Source organism: Rattus norvegicus, chromosome 7, assembly GCF_036323735.1.
Source record: "Rattus norvegicus strain BN/NHsdMcwi chromosome 7, GRCr8, whole genome shotgun sequence".
NCBI lineage: Eukaryota > Metazoa > Chordata > Mammalia > Rodentia > Muridae > Rattus > Rattus norvegicus.
Window position 1 is genome coordinate 2,358,520 of NC_086025.1, and position 19,735 is coordinate 2,378,254.

General features: G+C 40.1%; 1 protein-coding gene across 1 annotated transcript; it reads right to left on the reverse strand.

Moving 5' to 3' along the window:
* Positions 1-18,528: 18,528 nt before the first annotated feature.
* Positions 18,529-19,482, reverse strand: Olr908 (olfactory receptor 908). Its single transcript, NM_001001360.1, has one exon. It carries the CDS (start codon positions 19,480-19,482, stop codon positions 18,529-18,531), a length of 954 nt encoding a protein of 317 aa, NP_001001360.1.
* Between the last annotated feature and the right edge of the window lie 253 nt (positions 19,483-19,735).

The window sequence follows — 19,735 nt, forward strand, 5'->3', positions numbered from 1 at the left end:
TGAATCTGTAGATCGCTTTTGGTAAAATGGCCATTTTTACTATATTAATCCTGTCAATCCATGAGCATGGGAGATCTTTCCATCTTCTGAGGTCTTCTTCAATTTCTTTCCTCAGTGTCTTGAAGTTCTTATTGTACAGATCTTTTACTTGCTTGGTTAAAGTCACACAGAGGTACTTTATATTGTTTTGGTCTATTATGAAGGGTGTCGTTTCCCTAATTTCTTTCTCGGCTTGTTTCTCTTTTGTATAGAGGAAGGCAACTGATTTATTTGAGTTAATTTTATACCCAGCCACTTTGCTGAAGTTGTTTATCAGCTTTAGTAGTTCTCTGGTGGAACTTTTGGGATCACTTAAATATACTATCATATCATCTGCAAATAGTGATATTTTGACCTCTTCTTTTCGGATCTGTATCCCTTTGATCTCCTTTTGTTGTCTGATTGCTCTGGCTAGAACTTCAAGAACTATATTGAATAAGTAGGGAGAGAGTGGGCAGCCTTGTCTAGTCCCTGATTTTAGTGGGATTGCTTCAAGTTTCTCTCCATTTAGTTTAATGTTAGCAACTGGTTTGCTGTATATGGCTTTTACTATGTTTAGGTATGGGCCTTGAATTCCTATTCTTTCCAGGACTTTTATCATGAAGGGGTGTTGAATTTTGTCAAATGCTTTCTCAGCATCTAATGAAATGATCATGTGGTTCTGTTCTTTCAGTTTGTTTATATAATGGATCACGTTGATGTTTTTCCGTATATTAAACCATCCCTGCATGCCTGGGATGAAGCCTACTTGATCATGGTGGATGATTGTTTTTATGTGCTCTTGAATTCGGTTTGCCAGAATTTTATTGAGTATTTTTGCGTCGATATTCATAAGGGAAATTGGTCTGAAGTTCTCTTTCTTTGTTGTGTCTTTGTGTGGTTTAGGTATAAGAGTAATTGTGGCTTCGTAGAAGGAATTCGGTAGGGCTCCATCTGTTTCAATTTTGTGGAATAGTTTGGATAATATTGGTATGAGGTCTTCTATGAAGGTTTGATAGAATTCTGCACTAAACCCGTCTGGACCTGGGCTCTTTTTGTTTGGGAGACCTTTAATGACTGCTTCTATTTCCTTAGGAGTTATGGGGTTGTTTAACTGGTTTATTTGTTCCTGATTTAACTTTGATACCTGGTATCTGTCTAGGAAATTGTCCATTTCCTGAAGATTTTCAAATTTTGTTGAATATAGGTTTTTATAGTAAGATCTGATGATTTTTTGAATTTCCTCTGAATCTGTAGTTATGTCTCCCTTTTCATTTCTGATTTTGTTAATTTGGACGCACTCTCTGTGTCCTCTCGTTAGTCTGGCTAAGGGTTTATCTATCTTCTTGATTTTCTCAAAGAACCAACTTTTGGTTCTGTTGATTCTTTCTATGGTCCTTTTTGTTTCTACTTGGTTGATTTCAGCTCTGAGTTTGATTATTTCCTGCCTTCTACTCCTCCTTGGTGTATTTGCTTCTTTTTGTTCTAGAGCTTTTAGGTGTGCTGTCAAGCTGCTGACATATGCTCTTTCCTGTTTCTTTCTGCAGGCACTCAGCGCTATGAGTTTTCCTCTTAGCACAGCTTTCATTGTGTCCCATAAGTTTGAGTATGTTGTATCTTTATTTTCATTAAATTCTAAAAAGTTTTTAATTTCTTTCTTTATTTCTTCCTTGACCAGGTTATCATTGAGTAGAGCATTGTTCAATTTCCACGTATATGTGGGCATTCTTCCCTTATTGTTATTGAAGACCAGTTTTAGGCCGTGGTGTTCCGATAGCACGCATGGGATTATTTCTATCTTTCTGTACCTGTTGAGGCCCGTTTTTTGACCAATTATATGGTCAATTTTGGAGAAAGTACCATGAGGAGCTGAGAAGAAGGTATATCGTTTTGCTTTAGGATAGAATGTTCTATAAATATGCGTTAAGTCCATTTGGCTCATGAATTCTCTTAGTCTGTCGACATCACTGTTTAATTTCTGCTTCCATGATCTGTCCATTGATGAGATTGGGGTGTTGAAATCTCCCACTATTATTGTGTGAGGTGCAATGTGTGTTTTGAGCTTTAGTAAGGTTTCTTTTACGTATGTAGGTGCCCTTGTATTTGGGGCATAGATATTTAGGATTGAGAGTTCATCTTGGTGGATTTTTCCTTTGATGAATATGAAGTGTCCTTCCTTATCTTTTTTGATGACTTTTAGTTGGAAATTGATTTTATTTGATATTAGAATGGCTACTGCAGCTTGCTTCTTCTGACCATTTGCTTGGAAAGTTGTTTTCCAGCCTTTCACTCTGAGGTAGTGTCTGTCTTTGTCTCTGAGGTGTGTTTCCTGTAGGCAGCAGAATGCAGGGTCCTCGTTGCGTATCCAGTTTGTTAATCTATGTCTTTTTATTGGGGAGTTGAGGCCATTGATATTGAGAGATATTAAGGAATAGTGATTATTGTTTCCCTTTATATTCATATTTGGATGTGAGGTTATGTTTGTGTGCTTTCATTCTCTTTGTTTTGTTGCCAAGACGATTAATTTCTTGCTTCTTCTAGGGTATAGCTTGCCTCCTTATGTTGGGCTTTACCATTTATTATCCTTTGTCTTGCTGGATTTGTAGAAAGATATTGTGTAAATTTGGTTTTGTCATGGAATATCTTGGTTTCTCCATCAATGTTAATTGAGAGTTTTGCTGGATACAGTAACCTGGGCTGGCATTTGTGTTCTCTTAGGGTCTGTATGACATCAGTCCAGGATCTTCTGGCCTTCATAGTTTCTGGCAAGAAGTCTGGTGTGATTCTGATAGGTCTCCCTTTATATGTTACTTGACCTTTTTCCCTTACTGCTTTTAATATTCTTTCTTTATTTTGTGCGTTTGGTGTTTTGACAATTATATGACGGGAGGTGTTTCTTTTCTGGTCCAATCTATTTGGAGTTCTGTAGGCTTCTTGTATGTCTATGGGTATCTCCTTTTTTAGGTTAGGGAAGTTTTCTTCTATGATTTTGTTGAAGATATTTACTGGTCCTTTGAGCTGGGAGTCTTTACTCTCTTCTGTACCTATTATCCTTAGGTTTGATCTTCTCATTGAGTCCTGGATTTCCTGTATGTTTTGGACAAGTAGCTTTTTCCGCTTTACATTATCTTTGACAGTTGAGTCAATGATTTCTATGGAATCTTCTGCTCCTGAGATTCTCTCTTCCATCTCTTGTATTCTGTTGGTGAAGCTTGTATCTACAGCTCCTTGTCTCTTCTTTTGGTTTTCTATATCCAGGGTTGTTTCCATGTGTTCTTTCTTGATTGCTTCTATTTCCATTTTTAATTCCTTCAACTGTTTGATTGTGTTTTCCTGGAATTCTTTCAGGGATTTTTGCGATTCCTCTCTGTAGGCTTCTACTTGTTTATTAATGTTTTCCTGTGTTTCCCTAAGTGTGTTCAGGTCTTTCCTGAAGTCCTCCAGCATCATGATCAACTATGATTTTGAAACTAGATCTTGCTTTTCTGGTGTGTTTGGATATTCCATGTTTGTTTTGGTGGGAGAATTGGGCTCCGATGATGGCATGTAGTCTTGGTTTCTGTTGCTTGGGTTCCTGCGCTTGCCTCTCGCCATCAGATTATCTCTAGTGTTACTTTGTTCTGCTATTTCTGACAGTGGCTAGACTGTCCTATAAGCCTGTGTGTCAGGAGTGCTGTAGACCTGTTTTCCTCTCTTTCAGTCAGTTATGGGGACAGAGTATTCTGCTTTCGGGCGTGTAGTTTTTCCTCTCTACAGGTTTTCAGCTGTTCCTGTGGGCCTGTGTCTTGAGTTCACCAGCAGCTTTCTTGCAGCAGAAAATTTGGTCTTACCTGTGGTCCTGAGGCTCAAGTTGGCTCGTGGGGTGCTGCCCAGGGGCTCTCTACAGCGGCAGCAACCAGGAAGACCTGTGCTGCCCCTTCCGGGAGCTTCAGTGCACCAGGGTTCCAGATGGTCTTTGGCTTTTTCCTCTGGCGTCCGAGATGTGTGTGCAGGGAGCAGTCTCTTCTGGTTTCCCAGGCTTGTCTGCCTCTCTGAAGGTTTAGCTCTCCCTCCCACGGGATTTGGGTGCAGAGAACTGTTTATCCGGTCTGTTTCTTTCAGGTTCCGGCGGTGTCTCAGGCAGGTGTCCTGCCGCTCCTGGGCCCTCCCCCACGGGAGCCCAGAGGCCTTATACAGTTTCCTCTTGGGCCAGGGATGTGGGCAGGGGTGAGCAGTGTTGGTGGTCTCTTCCGCTCTGCAGCCTCAGGAGTGCCCACCTGACCAGGCGGTTGGGTCTCTCTCTCACCGTGTCTGGGAGCAGAGAGCTGCTGCGGGCCGGGATCCGCGGGTGTGGGGCAGTTTTTTTTTTTTTTAATCACTATTGCTCTGTAATACTGCTTGAGTTCAGGGATAGTGATTTCCCCAGAAGTCCTTTTATTGTTGCGGATAGTTTTAGGTATGCTGGGTTTTTTGTTATTCCAGATGAATTTGCAAATTGTTCTAACTCTCTGAAGAATTGGATTGGTATTTTGATGGGGATTGCATTGAATCTGTAGAATGCTTTTGGTAAAATGGCCATGTTTATTATATTAATCCTGCTAATCCATGAGCATGGGAGATCTTTCCATCTTCTGACGTCTTCTTGAATTTCTTTGTTCAGAGGCTTGAAGTTCTTATACAGATCATTCACTTGCTTGGTTAAAGTCACACCGAGGTATTTTATATTATTTGGCACTATTATGAAGGGTGTCATTTTCCTAATTTCTTTCTCGGCTTGTTTCTCTTTTTTGTTGAGGAAGGCTACTGATTTATTTGAGTTAATTTTATACCCAGCCACTTTGCTGAAGTTGTTTATCAGCTTTAGTAGTTCTCTGGTGGAACTTTTGGGATCACTTAAATATACTATCATATCATGTGCAAATAGTGATATTTTGACTCCTCTTTTCCAATCTGTATCCCTTTGATCTCCTTTTGTTGTCTGATTGCTCTGGCTAGAACTTCAAGAACTATATTGTATAAGTAGTGAGAGAGTGGGTAGCCTTGTTTAGTCCCTGATTTTAGTGGGATTGCTTCAAGTTTCTCTCCATTTAGTTTAATGTTAGCGACTGGTTTGCTGTATATGGCTTTTACTAGGTTTAGGTATGTGCCTTGAATTCCTATTCTTTCTAGGACTTTTATCATGAAGGGGTGTTGAATTTTGTGAAATGCTTTCTCAGCTTCTAATGAAATGATCACGTGGTTTTTATCTTTCAGTTTGTTTATATAGTGGATTGCGTTGATAGCTTTCTGTATATTAAACCATCCCTGTATTCCTGGGATGAAGCCTACTTGATCATGGTGGATGATTGTTTTGATGCGCTCTTGGATTCGGTTTGCCAGAATTTTCTTGAGTATTTTTGCATCGATATTAATAAGGGAAATTGGTCTGAAGTTCTCTTTCTTTGTTGTGTCTTTGTGTGGTTTAGGTATAAGAGTAATTGTGGCTTCATAGAAGGAATTTGGTAATGCTCCATCTCTTTCAATTTTGTGGAATAGTTTGGATAGTATTGGTATGAGGTCTTCCATGAAGGTTTGACAGAATTCTGCATTAAACCCATCTGGACATGTTCTCTTTTTATTTGGGATCCTTCAATGACTGCTTCTATTTAATTAGTAGTTATAGGGTTGTTTAAATGGTTTATCTGTTCCTGATTTAACTTTGGTACCTGGTATCTGTCTAGGAAATTGTCCATTTGCTGCAGATTCTCAAATTTTGTTCAATATAGTCTTTTGTAGTAGGATCTGATGAGTTTTTGAATTTCCTCTGATTCTGTAGTTTTGTCTCCCTTTTCATTTGTGATTTTGTTAATTTGGGCACACTCTCTGTATCCTCTCATTAGTCTGGCTAAGGGTTTATCTATCTTGTTGATTTTCTCAAAGAACCAACTTGTCATTCTGTTATTTCTTTGTATAGTCCTTTTTGTTTGTACTTGGTTGATTTCAGCTCTGAGTTTGATTATTTCCTGCCTTTGACTTCTCCGTGGTGTATTTGCTTCTTTTTGTGCTAGAGCTTTTAGCTGTGCTATCAAGCTGCTGACAAATGCTCTCTCCTGTTTCTTTCTGAAGGCACTATGAGCTATGAGTTTTCCTCTTAGCACAGCTTTCATTGTGTCCCATAAGGTTGGGTATGTTGTACCATCATTTTCATTAAATTGTAAGAAGTCTTTAATTTCTTTCTTTCTTTCTTCCTTGAACAGGTTATCATTGAGTAGAGCATTGTTCAACTTCCATGTGTATGTGGGCATTCTTCCCTTATTGTTATTGAAGACCAGCTTTAGCCTGTGTTGGTCTGATAGGACGCATGGGATTATTTCTATCTCTGTATCTGTTGAGGCCTGTTTTATGACCAATTATATGGTCAATTGTGGGGAAAGTACCATGAGGTGGTGTTAAGTCCATTTGGTTCATGACTTCTCTTAGTCTGTCTATGTCTCTGTTTAATTTCTGTTTCCATGATCTGTTCATTGATGAGAGTGCGGTGTTGAAATCTCCTACTATTATTTTGTGAGTTGCAATGAGTGCTTTGAGGTTTAGTAAGGTTTCTTTTATGTATGTAGATGGCCTTGTATTTGGAGCATAGATATTTAGGATTGAGAGTTCATCTTGGTGGATTTTTCCTTTCATTTTTCCTTATCCTATTTTTATGACTTGTAGTTGAAAATCGATTTTATTTGGTATTAGAATTGCTACTCCAGCTTGCTACTTCAGACCATTTTCTTGGAAAGTTGTTTTCCAGTCTTTCACTCTGAGGTAGTGTCTTTCTCTGTCTCTGTGGTGTGTTTCCTGTAGGCAGAAGAATGCAGGGTCCTCATTGTGTATCCAGTTTGTTATTCTATGTCTTTTTATTGGGGAGTTGAGACCATTGATGTTGAGAGATATTAAGGAATAGTGATTATTGTTTCCTGTTATATTCATTTTTGGATGTGAGATTATGTTTGTGTGCTTTTCCTGTCTTTGGTTTGTTTCTGAGACGATTAGTTTCTTGCTTTTTCTAGGATGTAGCTTGCCTCCTTATATTGGGCTTTACCATTTATTATCCTTTGTAGTGCTGGATTTGTAGAAAGATATTGTGTGAATTTGGTTTTGTCATGGAACATCTTGGTTTTTCCATCTATGTTAATTGCGAGTTTTGCTGAATCCAGTAACCTGGGCTGGCATTTGTGTTCTCTTAGGGTCTGTATGACATCTGTCCAGGATCTTCTGGCTTTCATAGTCCCTGGTGAGAAGTCTCGCGTGATTCTGATAGGTCTGCCTTTATATGTTACTTGACTTTTTCCCTTACTGCTTTTAATATTCTTTCTATGTTTTGTTCATTTGGTGTTTTGACTATTATGTGACAGGAGGATTTTCTTTTCTGGTCCAATCCATTTGGAGTTATGTAGGCTTCTTGTATATTTTTGGGCTTCTCTTTCTTTAGGTCATGAAGTTTTTTCTATGATTTTGTTGAAGATATTTACTGGTTCTTTGAGCTGGGAGTCTTCACTTTCTTCTATACCTATTATTCTTAGGTTAGATCTTCTCATTGAGTCCTGGATTTCCTGTATGTTTTGGATCAGTACCTCTTTCCATTTTCCATTATTTTTGACCATTGTGATGATTTATATTTAATCTTCTGCTCCTGAGATTTTCTCTTCTATCCCTTGTATTCTGTTGGTGAAGCTTGTGTCTACGACTCCTTGTCCCTTCCTTTGGTTTTCTATATCCAAGGTTGTTTCCCTTTGTGCTTTCTTTATTGCTTCTATTTCCATTTTTAATTCCTTTACCTGTTTGATTGTGTTTTCTTGTAATTTTTTCATGGAGTTTTGTGGTTCATCTCTTTAGGCTTCTACTTTTTTATTTATGTTTTCGTGCGTTTCTCTAAGGGAGTTCTTCATGTCTTTCTTGTAGTCCTCCCTCATCATGATCAAATGTGATTTTAAATCTAGATCTTGCTTTTCTGGTGTGTTTGGGTATTCAGTGTTTGTTTTGGTGGGAGAATTAGGCTCCAATAATGCCATGTAGTCTTGGTTTCTGTTGCTTGGGTTCCTGTGCTTGCCTCTTGCCATCAGGTTGTCTCTGGTGTTACTTTGTTCTGCTATTTCTGACAGTGGGCAGATTGTCCTATAGGCCTGTGTGTCAGGAGTGCTGTAGACCTTTTTTTTTCTGTTTTCTTTCAGCCAGTTATGGGAAGAGAGTGTTCTTCTTTCCGGCGTGTATTCTTTCCTGTCTACTGGTCTTCAGCCGTTCCTGTGGGCCTGTGTCCTGAGTCCACCAGGCAGGTCTATTGGAGCAGTAAGTTAGTCTTACCTGTGGTCCTGCGGCTCAGGTTGCTCGTGGGGTGTCTGCTTTTGAGCTCTCCCTGAGGGCACCAACCAGGAGGGCCTGCACCTCCTTTTTCCAGGGCCCTTGTGCACTGTGGTTCCAGATGACATTAGGTGTTTTGCTCTGGAGTCACAAATGTGGACAGAGTGTAGTCTCTTCTGGCTTTCCATGCGTGTGTGCCCCTCCCCCCCGATATGGGTGCAGGAAGCTTTTGATCGTGTCCCTTCAGATCTGGGTGGTGTCTGGACTGCAGGCAACCTCACACTAGAGTGCCCCTATATTCAGGTTCCCAGAGGCCCTATACAGTTTCCTCTTGTGCCAGGGACATGGCCAGGGGTGGGTAATATTGGTGGTCTCTCCTGCTCTGCAGTCTCAGTAGTGCCAACCTGTCTGGGTAGTGAGCTTTCTCTTCCAAGGAGTTTGGGAGCAGGGAACTGTGGGCTGGGATCAGTGAGGTTGGGGCTCTGGGTGACAATTTTAATTATTGCAAGCTCTGGTTATATACTAAAGCAAGGCTGGGGGAAGAGGAAATCTTCAGGGGGCCGGGAGACCTTGATGTATTAGCCAATAAGGTAGTTAGCTCACATCTGCAGGATGTTGGCCTATGTCTTGTATGAAGCTGGCTCATCAGAAAGGTCACAAGCCATGGGTCTATAGGAAGTTGGCTCTTTGCACAGATCACAAGTCCTAGGTCTGTACAATGCTAGCTCTTTGCAAAGGTCACGAGCCCTAGATCTGTAGGAAGCTAGCTCCCAAGCTTCCATTTGGCAAGGCTGTTACTAAGCAATGCTTACCACCAGATTTGTATTAGCACTTCTGTAAGCTTAGCTAGAACATTGTTTTTTTCCCCACTGAGCTTGTCCTTTAGATAAACTTTCATATTTTCTTTGTCTGTCCTAATTAGCTCAATGTTGGGGTCTCAGGTAAGTTGGCTCCCCGCATGTATGTATATGGACTGGATCCCCAGATGGGACAGTCTCTTCATGGCCTGTTCTTCAGTTTCTGCTCCAAACTTTGTCTCTGTAATTCCTCCCATAAATATTTTTGTTCTCCCGTCTAGGAAGAATGGAAACATCTGCACTTTGGTTGACCTTCTTCTTGAGCTTCATGTGGTCTGTGGATTTCATGTTGGGTAATCCAAGCTTTTGGGCTAATATCCACTTATCAATGAGTACATACCATGTATTTTATTTATATTTGTGTTACCTCATTCTGGATGATATTTTCTACTTCCATCCATTTGCCTATGAATTTCATTAAGTCATTGTTTTTAATAGTACTCTATTGAGAACTATTGAGTAGTATTCTATTGTGTAATTGTACCACATCTTCTGTATCCATTCCTTTATTGAGGAACATCTGTGCTCTTTCCACCTTCTGGCTCTTATGAATAAGGCTGCTATGAATGTGTAGTGGAGCCTGTATCCTTGTTATATGTTGAAGCATCTTTTCGGTGTATGACCAGGAGTGGTATAGCTGGGTCCTCAGGTAGTCCTATGTCCAATTTTCTGAGGAACGTCCAGGCTGATTTCCAGAGTGGTTGTACCAGCTTGCAATCCCACCAACAAGGAAGAAGTGTTCCTCTTTTTCTACATCTCTGCCAGCATCTACTGTCACCTGAGTTTTTGATCTTAGCCATTCTCACTGGTCTGAGGTGGAATATCAGGGTTGTTTTGATTTGTATTTCCCTGATGTCTAAGGATGTTGAACATTTCTTAGCCATTCGATATTCCTCAGCTGAGAATCCTTTGTTTAGCTCTGTACCCCATTTTAATAGGGTTTTTGATTCTCCAGAGTCTAACATCTTGAGTCCTTTGTATGTATTGGATAATCTCCCTGTATCAGATGTAAGATCCGATTCTTGATCTTAGAGCATAAAATCTTCTCCAGTGTCCATGTGTTCTAGGCTCTTCCCACTTTTTCTTCTATTAGTTTGAATGTATCTGGTTTTATGTGTAAGTCTGTGATCTACTTGCAATTGAGCTTTGTACAAGGTGATAAGAATGAATCAATTTGCATTCTTCTACATGCTGGCCTCCAGTTGAACCAGCACCATTTGTTATAAATGCTACCTTTTTCCTACCAGATGGGCTTTGCTACTTTGACAAAGATCAAGTGACCATAGGTGTGTGGATTCATTTCCAGGTCTTCAGTCTTATTCCATGGATCGATCTGCCTGTTTCTGTACCTTATAGTTTTTACCACTATTATTCTGTAATACAGCTTGAGGTAAAGGATGGTGATTCCCCCAAAAGTTCTGTTATTGTTGAAAATAGTTTTCGCCATACTGGTTTTTTTGTTATTCCAAATGAACTTACAAATTGCTCTTTGTATCCCTATGAAGAATTGAGGTGGAATTTTTGATGTATGCAATCTACAGATTGTTTTGGCAAAATGGTTATTTTTACTACATTAATCCTGCCAATCCATGAGGATGGGAGTTCCTTCCATCTTCTGAGATCTTCAATTTATTTCTTCAGAGACTTGAAGTTCTTTTTTTTTTGTTATTATTAACTTGAGTATTTCTTATATACATTTCCAGTGTTATTCCCTTTCCCGGTTTCCAGGAAAACATCCCCCTCCCCCTCCCCTTCTTCATGGGTGCTCCCCTCCCCAACCTCCCCCCATTGCCGCCCTCCCCTCAACGATCTAGTTCACTGGGGGTTCAGTCTTAGCAGGATCCAGGGCTTCCCCTTCCACTGGTACTCTTACTAGGATATTCACTGCTACCTATGAGGTCAGAGTCCAGGGTCAGTCCATGTATAGTCTTTAGGTAGTGGCTTAGTCCCTGGAAGCTCTGGTTGCTTAGCATTGTTGTACGTATGGGGTCTCAAGCCCCTTCGAGCTCTTCCAGTTCTTTCTCTGATTCCTTCAATAGGGGACCTATTCTCAGTTCAGTGGTTTGCTGCTGGCATTCGCCTCTGTGTTTGCTGAATTCTGGCTGTGTCTCTCAGGAGCGATCTACATCCGGCTCCTGTCAGTCTGCACTTCTTTGCTTCATCCATCTTGTCTAATTGGGTGGCTGTATATGTATGGGCCACATGTGGGGCAGGCTCTGAATGGGTGTTCCTTCTGTGTCTGTTTTAATCTTTGCCTCTCTTTTCCCTGCCAAGGGTTTTCTTGTTCCCCTTTTAAAGAAGGAGTGAAGCATTCACATTTTGATCATCCGTCTTGAGTTTCATTTGTTCTAGGCATCTAGGGTAATTCAAGCATTTGGGCTAATATCCACTTATCAATGAGTGCATACCATGTGTGTTTTTCTGTGATTGGGTTACCTTACTCAGGATGATATTTTCCAGTTCCAACCATTTGCCTACGAATTTCATAAGGTCATTGTTTTTGATAGCTGAGTAATATTCCATTGTGTAGATGTACCACATTTTCTGTATCCATTCCTCTGTTGAAGGGCATCTGGGTTCTTTCCAGCTTCTGGCTATTATAAGTAAGGCTGCAATGAACATAGTGGAGCACGTGTCTTTTTTATATGTTGGGGCATCTTTTGGGTATATGCCCAAGAGAGGTATAGCTGGATCCTCAGGCAGTTCAATGTCCAATTTTCTGAGGAACCTCCAGACTGATTTCCAGAATGGTTGTACCAGTCTGCAATCCCACCAACAATGGAGGAGTGTTCCTCTTTCTCTGCATCCTCGCCAGCATCTGCTGTCACCTGAGTTTTAGATCTCAGCCATTCTCACTGGTGTGAGGTGAAATCTCAGGGTTGTTTTGATTTGCATTTCCCTTATGACTAAAGATGTTGAACACGTTTTTAGGTGTTTCTCAGCCATTCGGCATTCTTCAGCTGTGAATTCTTTGTTTAGCTCTGAACCCCATTTTTTAATAGGGTTATTTGTCTCCCTGTGGTCTAACTTCTTGAGTTCTTTGTATATTTTGGATATAAGGCCTCTATCTGTTGTAGGATTGGTAAAGATCTTTCCCCAATCTGTTGGTTGCCGTTTTGTCCTAACCACAGTGTCCTTTTCCTTACAGAAGGTTTGCAGTTTTATGAGATCCCATTTGTTGATTCTTGATCTTAGAGCATAAGCCATTGGTGTTTTGTTCAGGAAAATTTTTCCAGTGCCCATGTGTTCCAGATGCTTCCCTAGTTTTTCTTCTATTAGTTTGAGTGTATCTGGTTTGATGTGGAGGTCCTTGATCCACTTGGACTTAAGCTTTGTACAGGGTGATAAGCATGGATCGATCTGCATTCTTCTATATGTTGACCCCCAGTTGAACCAGCACCATTTACTGAAAATGCTATCTTTTTTCCATTTGATGGTTTTGGCTCCTTTGTCAAAAATCAAGTGCCCATAGGCATTTGGGTTCATTTCTGGGTCTTCAGTTCTGTTCCATTGGTCTATCTGCCTGTCTCTGTACCAATACCATGCAGTTTTTATTACTATTGCTCTGTAATACTGCTTGAGTTCAGGGATAGTGATTCCCCCTGAAGTCCTTTTATTGTTGAGGATAGTTTTAGCTATCCTGGGTTTTTTGTTATTCCAGATGAATTTGCAAATTGTTCTGTCTAACTCTTTGAAGAATTGGATTGATATTTTGATGGGGATTGCATTGAATCTGTAGATTGCTTTTGGTAAAATGGCCATTTTTACTATGTTAATCCCGCCAATCCATGAGCATGGGAGATCTTTCCATCTTCTGAGGTCTTCTTCAATTTATTTCTTCAGAGTCTTGAAGTTCTTATTGTACAGATCTTTTACTTGCTTGGTTAAAGTCACACCAAGGTACTTTATATTATTTGGGTCTATTATGAAGGGTGTCGTTTTCCTAATTTCTTTCTCAGCTTGTTTCTATTTTGTGTAGAGGAAGGCTACTGATTTATTTGAGTTAATTTTCTACCCAGTCACTTTGCTGAAGTTGTTTATCAGCTTTAGTAGTTCTCTGGTGGAACTTTTAGGATCACTTAGATATACTATCATATCATCTGCAAATAGTGATATTTTGACTTCTTCTTTTCCGATCTGTATCCCCTTGACCTCCTTTTGTTGTCTGATTGCTCTGGCTAGAACTTCAAGAACTATTTTGAATAAGTAGGGAGAGAGTGGGCAGCCTTGTCTAGTCCCTGATTTTAGTGGGATTGCTTCATGTTTCTCTCCATCTAGTTTAATGTTAGCGACTGGTTTGCTGTATATGGCTTTTACTATGTTTAGGTATGGGCCTTGAATTCCTATTCTTTCCAGGTCTTTTATCATGAAGGGGTGTTGAATTTTGTCAAATGCTTTCTCAGCATCTAATGAAATGATCATGTGGTTCTGTTCTTTCAGTTTGTTTATATAATGGATCATGTTGATGGTTTTCCATATATTAAACCATTCCTGCATGCCTGGGATGAAGCCTACTTGATCATGGTGGATGATTGTTTTGATGTGCTCTTGGATTCGGTTTCCCTGAATTTTATTATTTTTGCGTCGATATTCATAAGGGAAATTGGTCTGAAGTTCTCTTTCTTTGTTGGGTCTTTGTGTGGTTTAGGTATAAGAGTAATTGTGGCTTCATAGAAGGAATTCGGTAGTGCTCCATCTGTTTCAATTTTCTGGAATAGTTTGGATAATATTGGTACGTGGTCTTCTAAGAAGGTCTGATAGAATTCTGCACTAAACCCGTCTGGACCTGGGCTCTTTTTGGTTGGGAGACCTTTAATGACTGCTTCTATTTCCTTAGGACTTATGGGGTTGTTTAACTGGTTTATCTGTTCCTGATTTAACTTCAGTATCTGGTATCTGTCTAGGAAATTGTCCATTTCCTGCAGATTTTCAAGTTCTGTTGAATATAGGCTTTTATAGTAAGATCTGATGATTTTTGGAATTTCCTCTGATTCTGTAGTTATGTCTCCCTTTTCATTTCTGATTGTGTTAATTTGGATACACTCTCTGTGTCCTCTTGATAGTCTGGCTAAGGGTTTATCTATCTTGTTGATTTTCTCAAAGAACCAACTTTTGGTTCTGTTGATTCTTTCTATTGTCCTTTTTGTTTCTACTTGGTTGATTTCAGCTCTGAGTTTGATTATTTCCTGCATTCTACTCTTCCTGGGTGTATTTTCTTCTTTTTGTTCTAGAGCTTTTAGGTGTGCTGTCAAGCTTGTGACATATGCTCTTTCCTGTTTCTTTCTGCAGGCACTCAGCGCTATGAGTTTTCCTCTTAGCACAGCTTTCATTGTGTCCCATAAGTTTGGGTATGTTGGACCTTCATTTTAATTAAATTCTAAAAAGTCTTTAATTTCTTTCTTTATTTCTTCCTTGAGTAGGTTATCATTGAGTAGAACATTGTTCAATTTCCACGTATATGTGGGCATTCTTCCCTTATTGTTATTGATGACCAGTTTTAGGCCGTGGTGGTCTGATAGCACGCATGGGATTATTTCTATCTTTCTATACCTGTTGAGGCCCATTTTTTGACCAATTATATGGTCAACTTTGGAGAAAGTACTATGGGGACCTGAGAAGAAGGTATATCCTTTTGGTTTAGGGTAGAATGTTCTATAAATATCTGTTAAGTCCATTTGGCTCATGACTTCTCTTAGTCTGTCTAAGTCTCTGTTTAATTTCTGTTTCCATGATCTGTCCATTGATGAGAGTGGGGTGTTGAAGTCTCCTACTATTACTGTGTGAGGTGCAATTTGTCTTTTGAGCTTTAGTAAGGTTTCTTTTATATATGTAGGTGCCCTTGTATTTGGGGCATTGATATTTATGATTGAGAGTTCATCTTGGTGGATTTTTCCTTTGATGCATATGAAGTGTCCTTCCTTATCTTTTTTGATGAATTTTAGTTGAAAATTGATTTTATTTGATATTAGAATGGCTACTCCAGCTTGCTTCTTCTGACCATTTGCTTGGGAAGTTGTTTTCCAGCCTTTCACTCTGAGGTAGTGTCTGTCTTTTTTTCTGAGATGTGTTTCCTGTAGGCAGCAGAATGCAGGGTCCTCATTGCGTATCCAGTTTGTTAATCTATGTCTTTTTATTGGGGAGTTGAGGCCATTGATGTTGAGTGATATTAAGGAAGAGTGATTATTGCTTCCTGTTATATTCATATTTGGATGTCAAGTTATGTTTGTGTGCTTTTCTTTTCTTTGTTTTGTTGTCAAGACGATTAGTTTCTTGCTTCTTCTAGGGTATACCTTGCCTCCTTATGTTGGGCTTTACCATTTATTATCCTTTGTAGTGCTGGATTTGTAGAAAGATATTGTGTAAATTTGGTTTTGTCATGGAATATCTTGGTTTCTCCATCTATGTTAATTGAGAGTTTTGCAGGATCTAGTAACCTGGGCTGGCATTTGTGTTCTCTTAGAGTCTGTGTGATATCTGTCCAGGATCTTCTGGCTTTCATAGTTTCTGGCGAAAAGTCTGGTGTGATTCTGATAGGTCTCCCTTTATATGTTACTTGACCTTTTTCCCTTACTGTTTTAATATTCTTTCTTTATTCTGTGCGTTTGGTGTTTTGACTATTATGTGACGGGAGGTGTTTCTTTTCCGGTCTAATCTATTTTGAGTTCCTTAGGCTTCTTGTATGCCTATGGGTATCTCTTTTTTTAGGTTAGGGAAGTTTTCTTCTATGATTTTGTTGAAGATATTTACTGGTCCTTTGAGCTGGGAGTCTTCACTCTCTTCTATACCTATTATCCTTAGGTTTGATCTTCTCAGTGATACCTGCATTTCTTGTAGGTTTTGGACCAGTAGCTTTTTCTGCTTTACATTATCTTTGACAGTTGAGTCAATGATTTCTATGGAATCTTCTGCTCCTGAGATTCTGTCTTCCATCTCTTATACTGTTGGTGAAGCTCATATCTACAGCTTCTTTCTCTTCTTTTAGTTTTCTTTATCCAGGGTTGTTTCCACGTGTTCTTTCTTGATTGCTTCTATTTCCATTTTCAATTCCTTCAACTGTTTGATTGGGTTTTCCTGGAATTCTTTCAGGGATTTTTGTGACTCCTCTCTATGGGCTTTTACTTGTTTATTTATGATTTCCTGAAATTCTTTCAGGGGTTTTTGTGACTCCTCTCTATGGGCTTCTACTTGTTTATTTATGATTTCCTGGAATTCTTTCATGGATTTTTGCGATTCCTCTCTGTAGGCTTCTACTTGTTCTCTAAGGGAGTTCTTCACGTCTTTCTTGAATTCCTCCAGCATCCTGATCAAATATGATTTTGAAACTAGATCTTGCTTTTCTGGTGTGTTTGGATATTCCGTGTTTGCTTTGGTGGGAGAATTGGGCTCTGATGATGCCCTGTAGTCTTGGTTTCTGTTGCTTGGGTTCCTGTGCTTGCCTCTCGCCATCAGATTATATCTGGTGTTAATTTGTTCTGCTATTTCTGACAGTGGCTAGACTGTCCTATAAGCCTGTGTGTCAGGAGTGCTGTAGACCTGTTTTCCTGTTTTCTTTCAGCCAGTTATGGGGACAGAGTGTTCTGCTTTCGGGCGTGTAGTTTTTCCTATCTACAGGTCTTCAGCTGTTCCTGTGGGCCTGTGTCTTGAGTTCACTAGGCAGGTCTCTTGCAGCAGAAAATTTGGTCTTACCTGTGGTCCCCAGGCTCAAGTTTGCTCATGGGGTGCTGCCTACAAGCTCTCCACGGCGGCAGCAACCAGGAAGATCTGCGCCGCCCTTTCCTGGAGCCTCTGTGCTCCAGGGTTCCAGATGGCGTTTGGTGTTTTCCTCTGGCATCAGAGATGTGTGCAGAGTGCAGTCTCCTCTGGTTTCCCAGGTGTGTCTGCCTGTCTGAAGGTTTAGCTCTCCCTCCCACGGGATTTGGGTGCAGAGAACTGTTTATCCAGTCTGTCCTTTCAGGTTCCTGCGGTGTCTCAGGTGCAGGGGTCCTGCCGCTCCTGGGCCCTCCCCCACAGGAACCCAGAGGCCGTATACAGTTTCCTCTTGGGCCAGGGATGTGGGCAGGGGTGGGCAGTGTTGGTGGTCCCTTCTGCTCCCTAGCCTCAGGAGTGCCCACCTGACCAGGCGGTGAGGTCTCTCTCCCACGGGGTTTGGGAGCAGAGAGCTGCTTCGGGCCGGGATCCTCGGGTTTGGGACTCCCTGTAAACACAGGAAGTGCCCGGTCCTAGAGGAATTTTGCCTCTGTGTGTCCTGAGTTCACCAGGCAGGTCTCTTGCAGCAGAATAGTTGGTCTTACCTGTGGTCCTGAGACTCAAGTTTGCTCGTGGGGTGCTGGCTACGAGCTCTCTGTGGCGGCAGCAACTAGGAAGATCTGCGCCGCCCTTTCTGGGAGCCTTCGTGCACTTTGACCCCTTTGGAGAAAGCTACTCTGGCTAGCATTGAAGACAGCACTAATTTTGAAAATAAATACAAGTATGTGGAAGCCAGTGTGACGTGGCCATTTAGCTACATGACAGTAGCATGTTCCCCACCTAGGGTGTATGGCCTCTATCCATTAACTTACCATATCTTCATTATCAGACACACATTTCTTGCAGTATGGAGGATCTTAAATGCAACTATATAGTGATTGGTTATCCCTGTAGCATATATATCTTTGCTGAGTAAACAAGTACATCTCACATAGAATGTTAATATTAGTATAGTATGATGTCCTATTTGGATAAGAAATTGATAGGTATCCCCCCTCCCGTACCCTGCATAGCATCTTCAGCTACAACAAAAGCTACCCATTAGGAAAGAATCTTCTAGCTCAGTTTCATGTTGATTTAATCCATGTCTTATAAGTGAAGTGTGGAATGTCTTGAACCATGAGGTTATGTCATCTAGTTATGGTGGGTAGCCAAGAGCAGGGTTAATAGCTTATATTATTTTGGAAGTCTTAGGGGGCTTCCATAATGAAGACGATGTAGGTAGATGTAAGAAGAGATGTAGGTAGCCTATACCTGGCACTGGGATTTTAATTTCATAACCCAATAGCTTCTGGGAACGCTATAATCTACCCAGTCAGATTATTTCTGTTCAAAAGCATTTAAAATATTTTTAGTTTGCTTATAAAGTTGTGGGTTTTTATGTTTTTTTTATACATCATTAGTTATAGTTAACTCTATTCTCATGATCTTCTCTCCCTTAGCTCCCTATTCTCACTTAAGCCTCCCTCAAAATGTTCTCTCAACCTCTGTTTTTATATCACATAAGTTCTTTTGGTCCTTTCTCATTAATTTTTGTGAAAGTCACCCAAAGAAGAGAAAAACACATATGGAGCGTAATGGCTTCTGTTTAATTAATATTTTATTTCTATATTTGATCAGTCTTTTTCTTCATTGAGATCATGACAATCTTTTTGAAGGAATCACTGAAGGCTTGTCTAACTTGCTTATTTCTTAGAGTATAAATGAATGGATTCAGCATGGGAGCAATTGATGTCATCAGAACTGTTACTCCTTTATTGATAGTCACCGAATCCTTTGCCGAAGGGTTGATGTAAATGAAAATACAACTTCCATAGGTGATGGAAACTACAATCATGTGAGAAGAACAGGTGGAAAAGGCCTTTTTCCTTTGCTCAGCAGAGGGGAATCTTAGAATGGTCTTGACAATATGTACATAGGACAGAGTAACACACACAAGGGTCAGAATGAAGGTCAGCACTGCACAAACAATCACCAGCTGCTCTATGAGCCAAGTGTCTGAGCATGAAATCTTCAAGATAGGAGATGCATCGCAGAAGAAATAATCAATAACATTTGAGTCACAGAATCTCAAGTTTAGGAACAGAGTAAGTGGTGGGAGTATAATGAGCAAGCCAGCCATCCAGCAGCAGAGAACGAGTGTCTGACACACCTTACTGTTCATGATGGTTACATAATGCAGGGGTTTGCAGATGGCCACATAACGATCATAGGACATTATGGCCAGAAGAAAAAATTCAGTTACTCCAAAAACATCAGTAAAGAACACTTGAATGACACAAATATCATAAGTGATTGACCTGTCTCCTGTTGCTATATTATATAAATATCGAGGGATACAAGCAGATGTAAAAGAAATTTCTAATATGGAGAAATTTTGTAGAAAAAAGTACATGGGCGTTTTAAGGTGGGAGTCCAATATAGTGAGGGCTATGATTGTCAGATTCCCAGCTATGCTGAGTGTGTAGGCAAAAAATAGAAATATAAATATTGGAATCTGAAGTTGAGGATCATCTGTTAGTCCCAACAGAATGAAGGTGGTTATTGTGTTGTTCTTCATCACTAACTACTGAATTATTCAATCCTCACATGAAATGTAGACATGTCTTCTTTGAAAAGATGCAGGGCCAGAGAGCAGTGAACTGTGACTGTTATAGTGAACTTATTCCTGTGTAGTTTCTTCTGCAAGTGAAAGCTGATACCGTTGATATTCTTGAGTGTTTAGCTACTCAATAATTTACTTTAGTTGATTGGCTTCATAGTTTGTGATATATCTTAAAGATCAACCCAAATTTATGACATTTATATTCTTC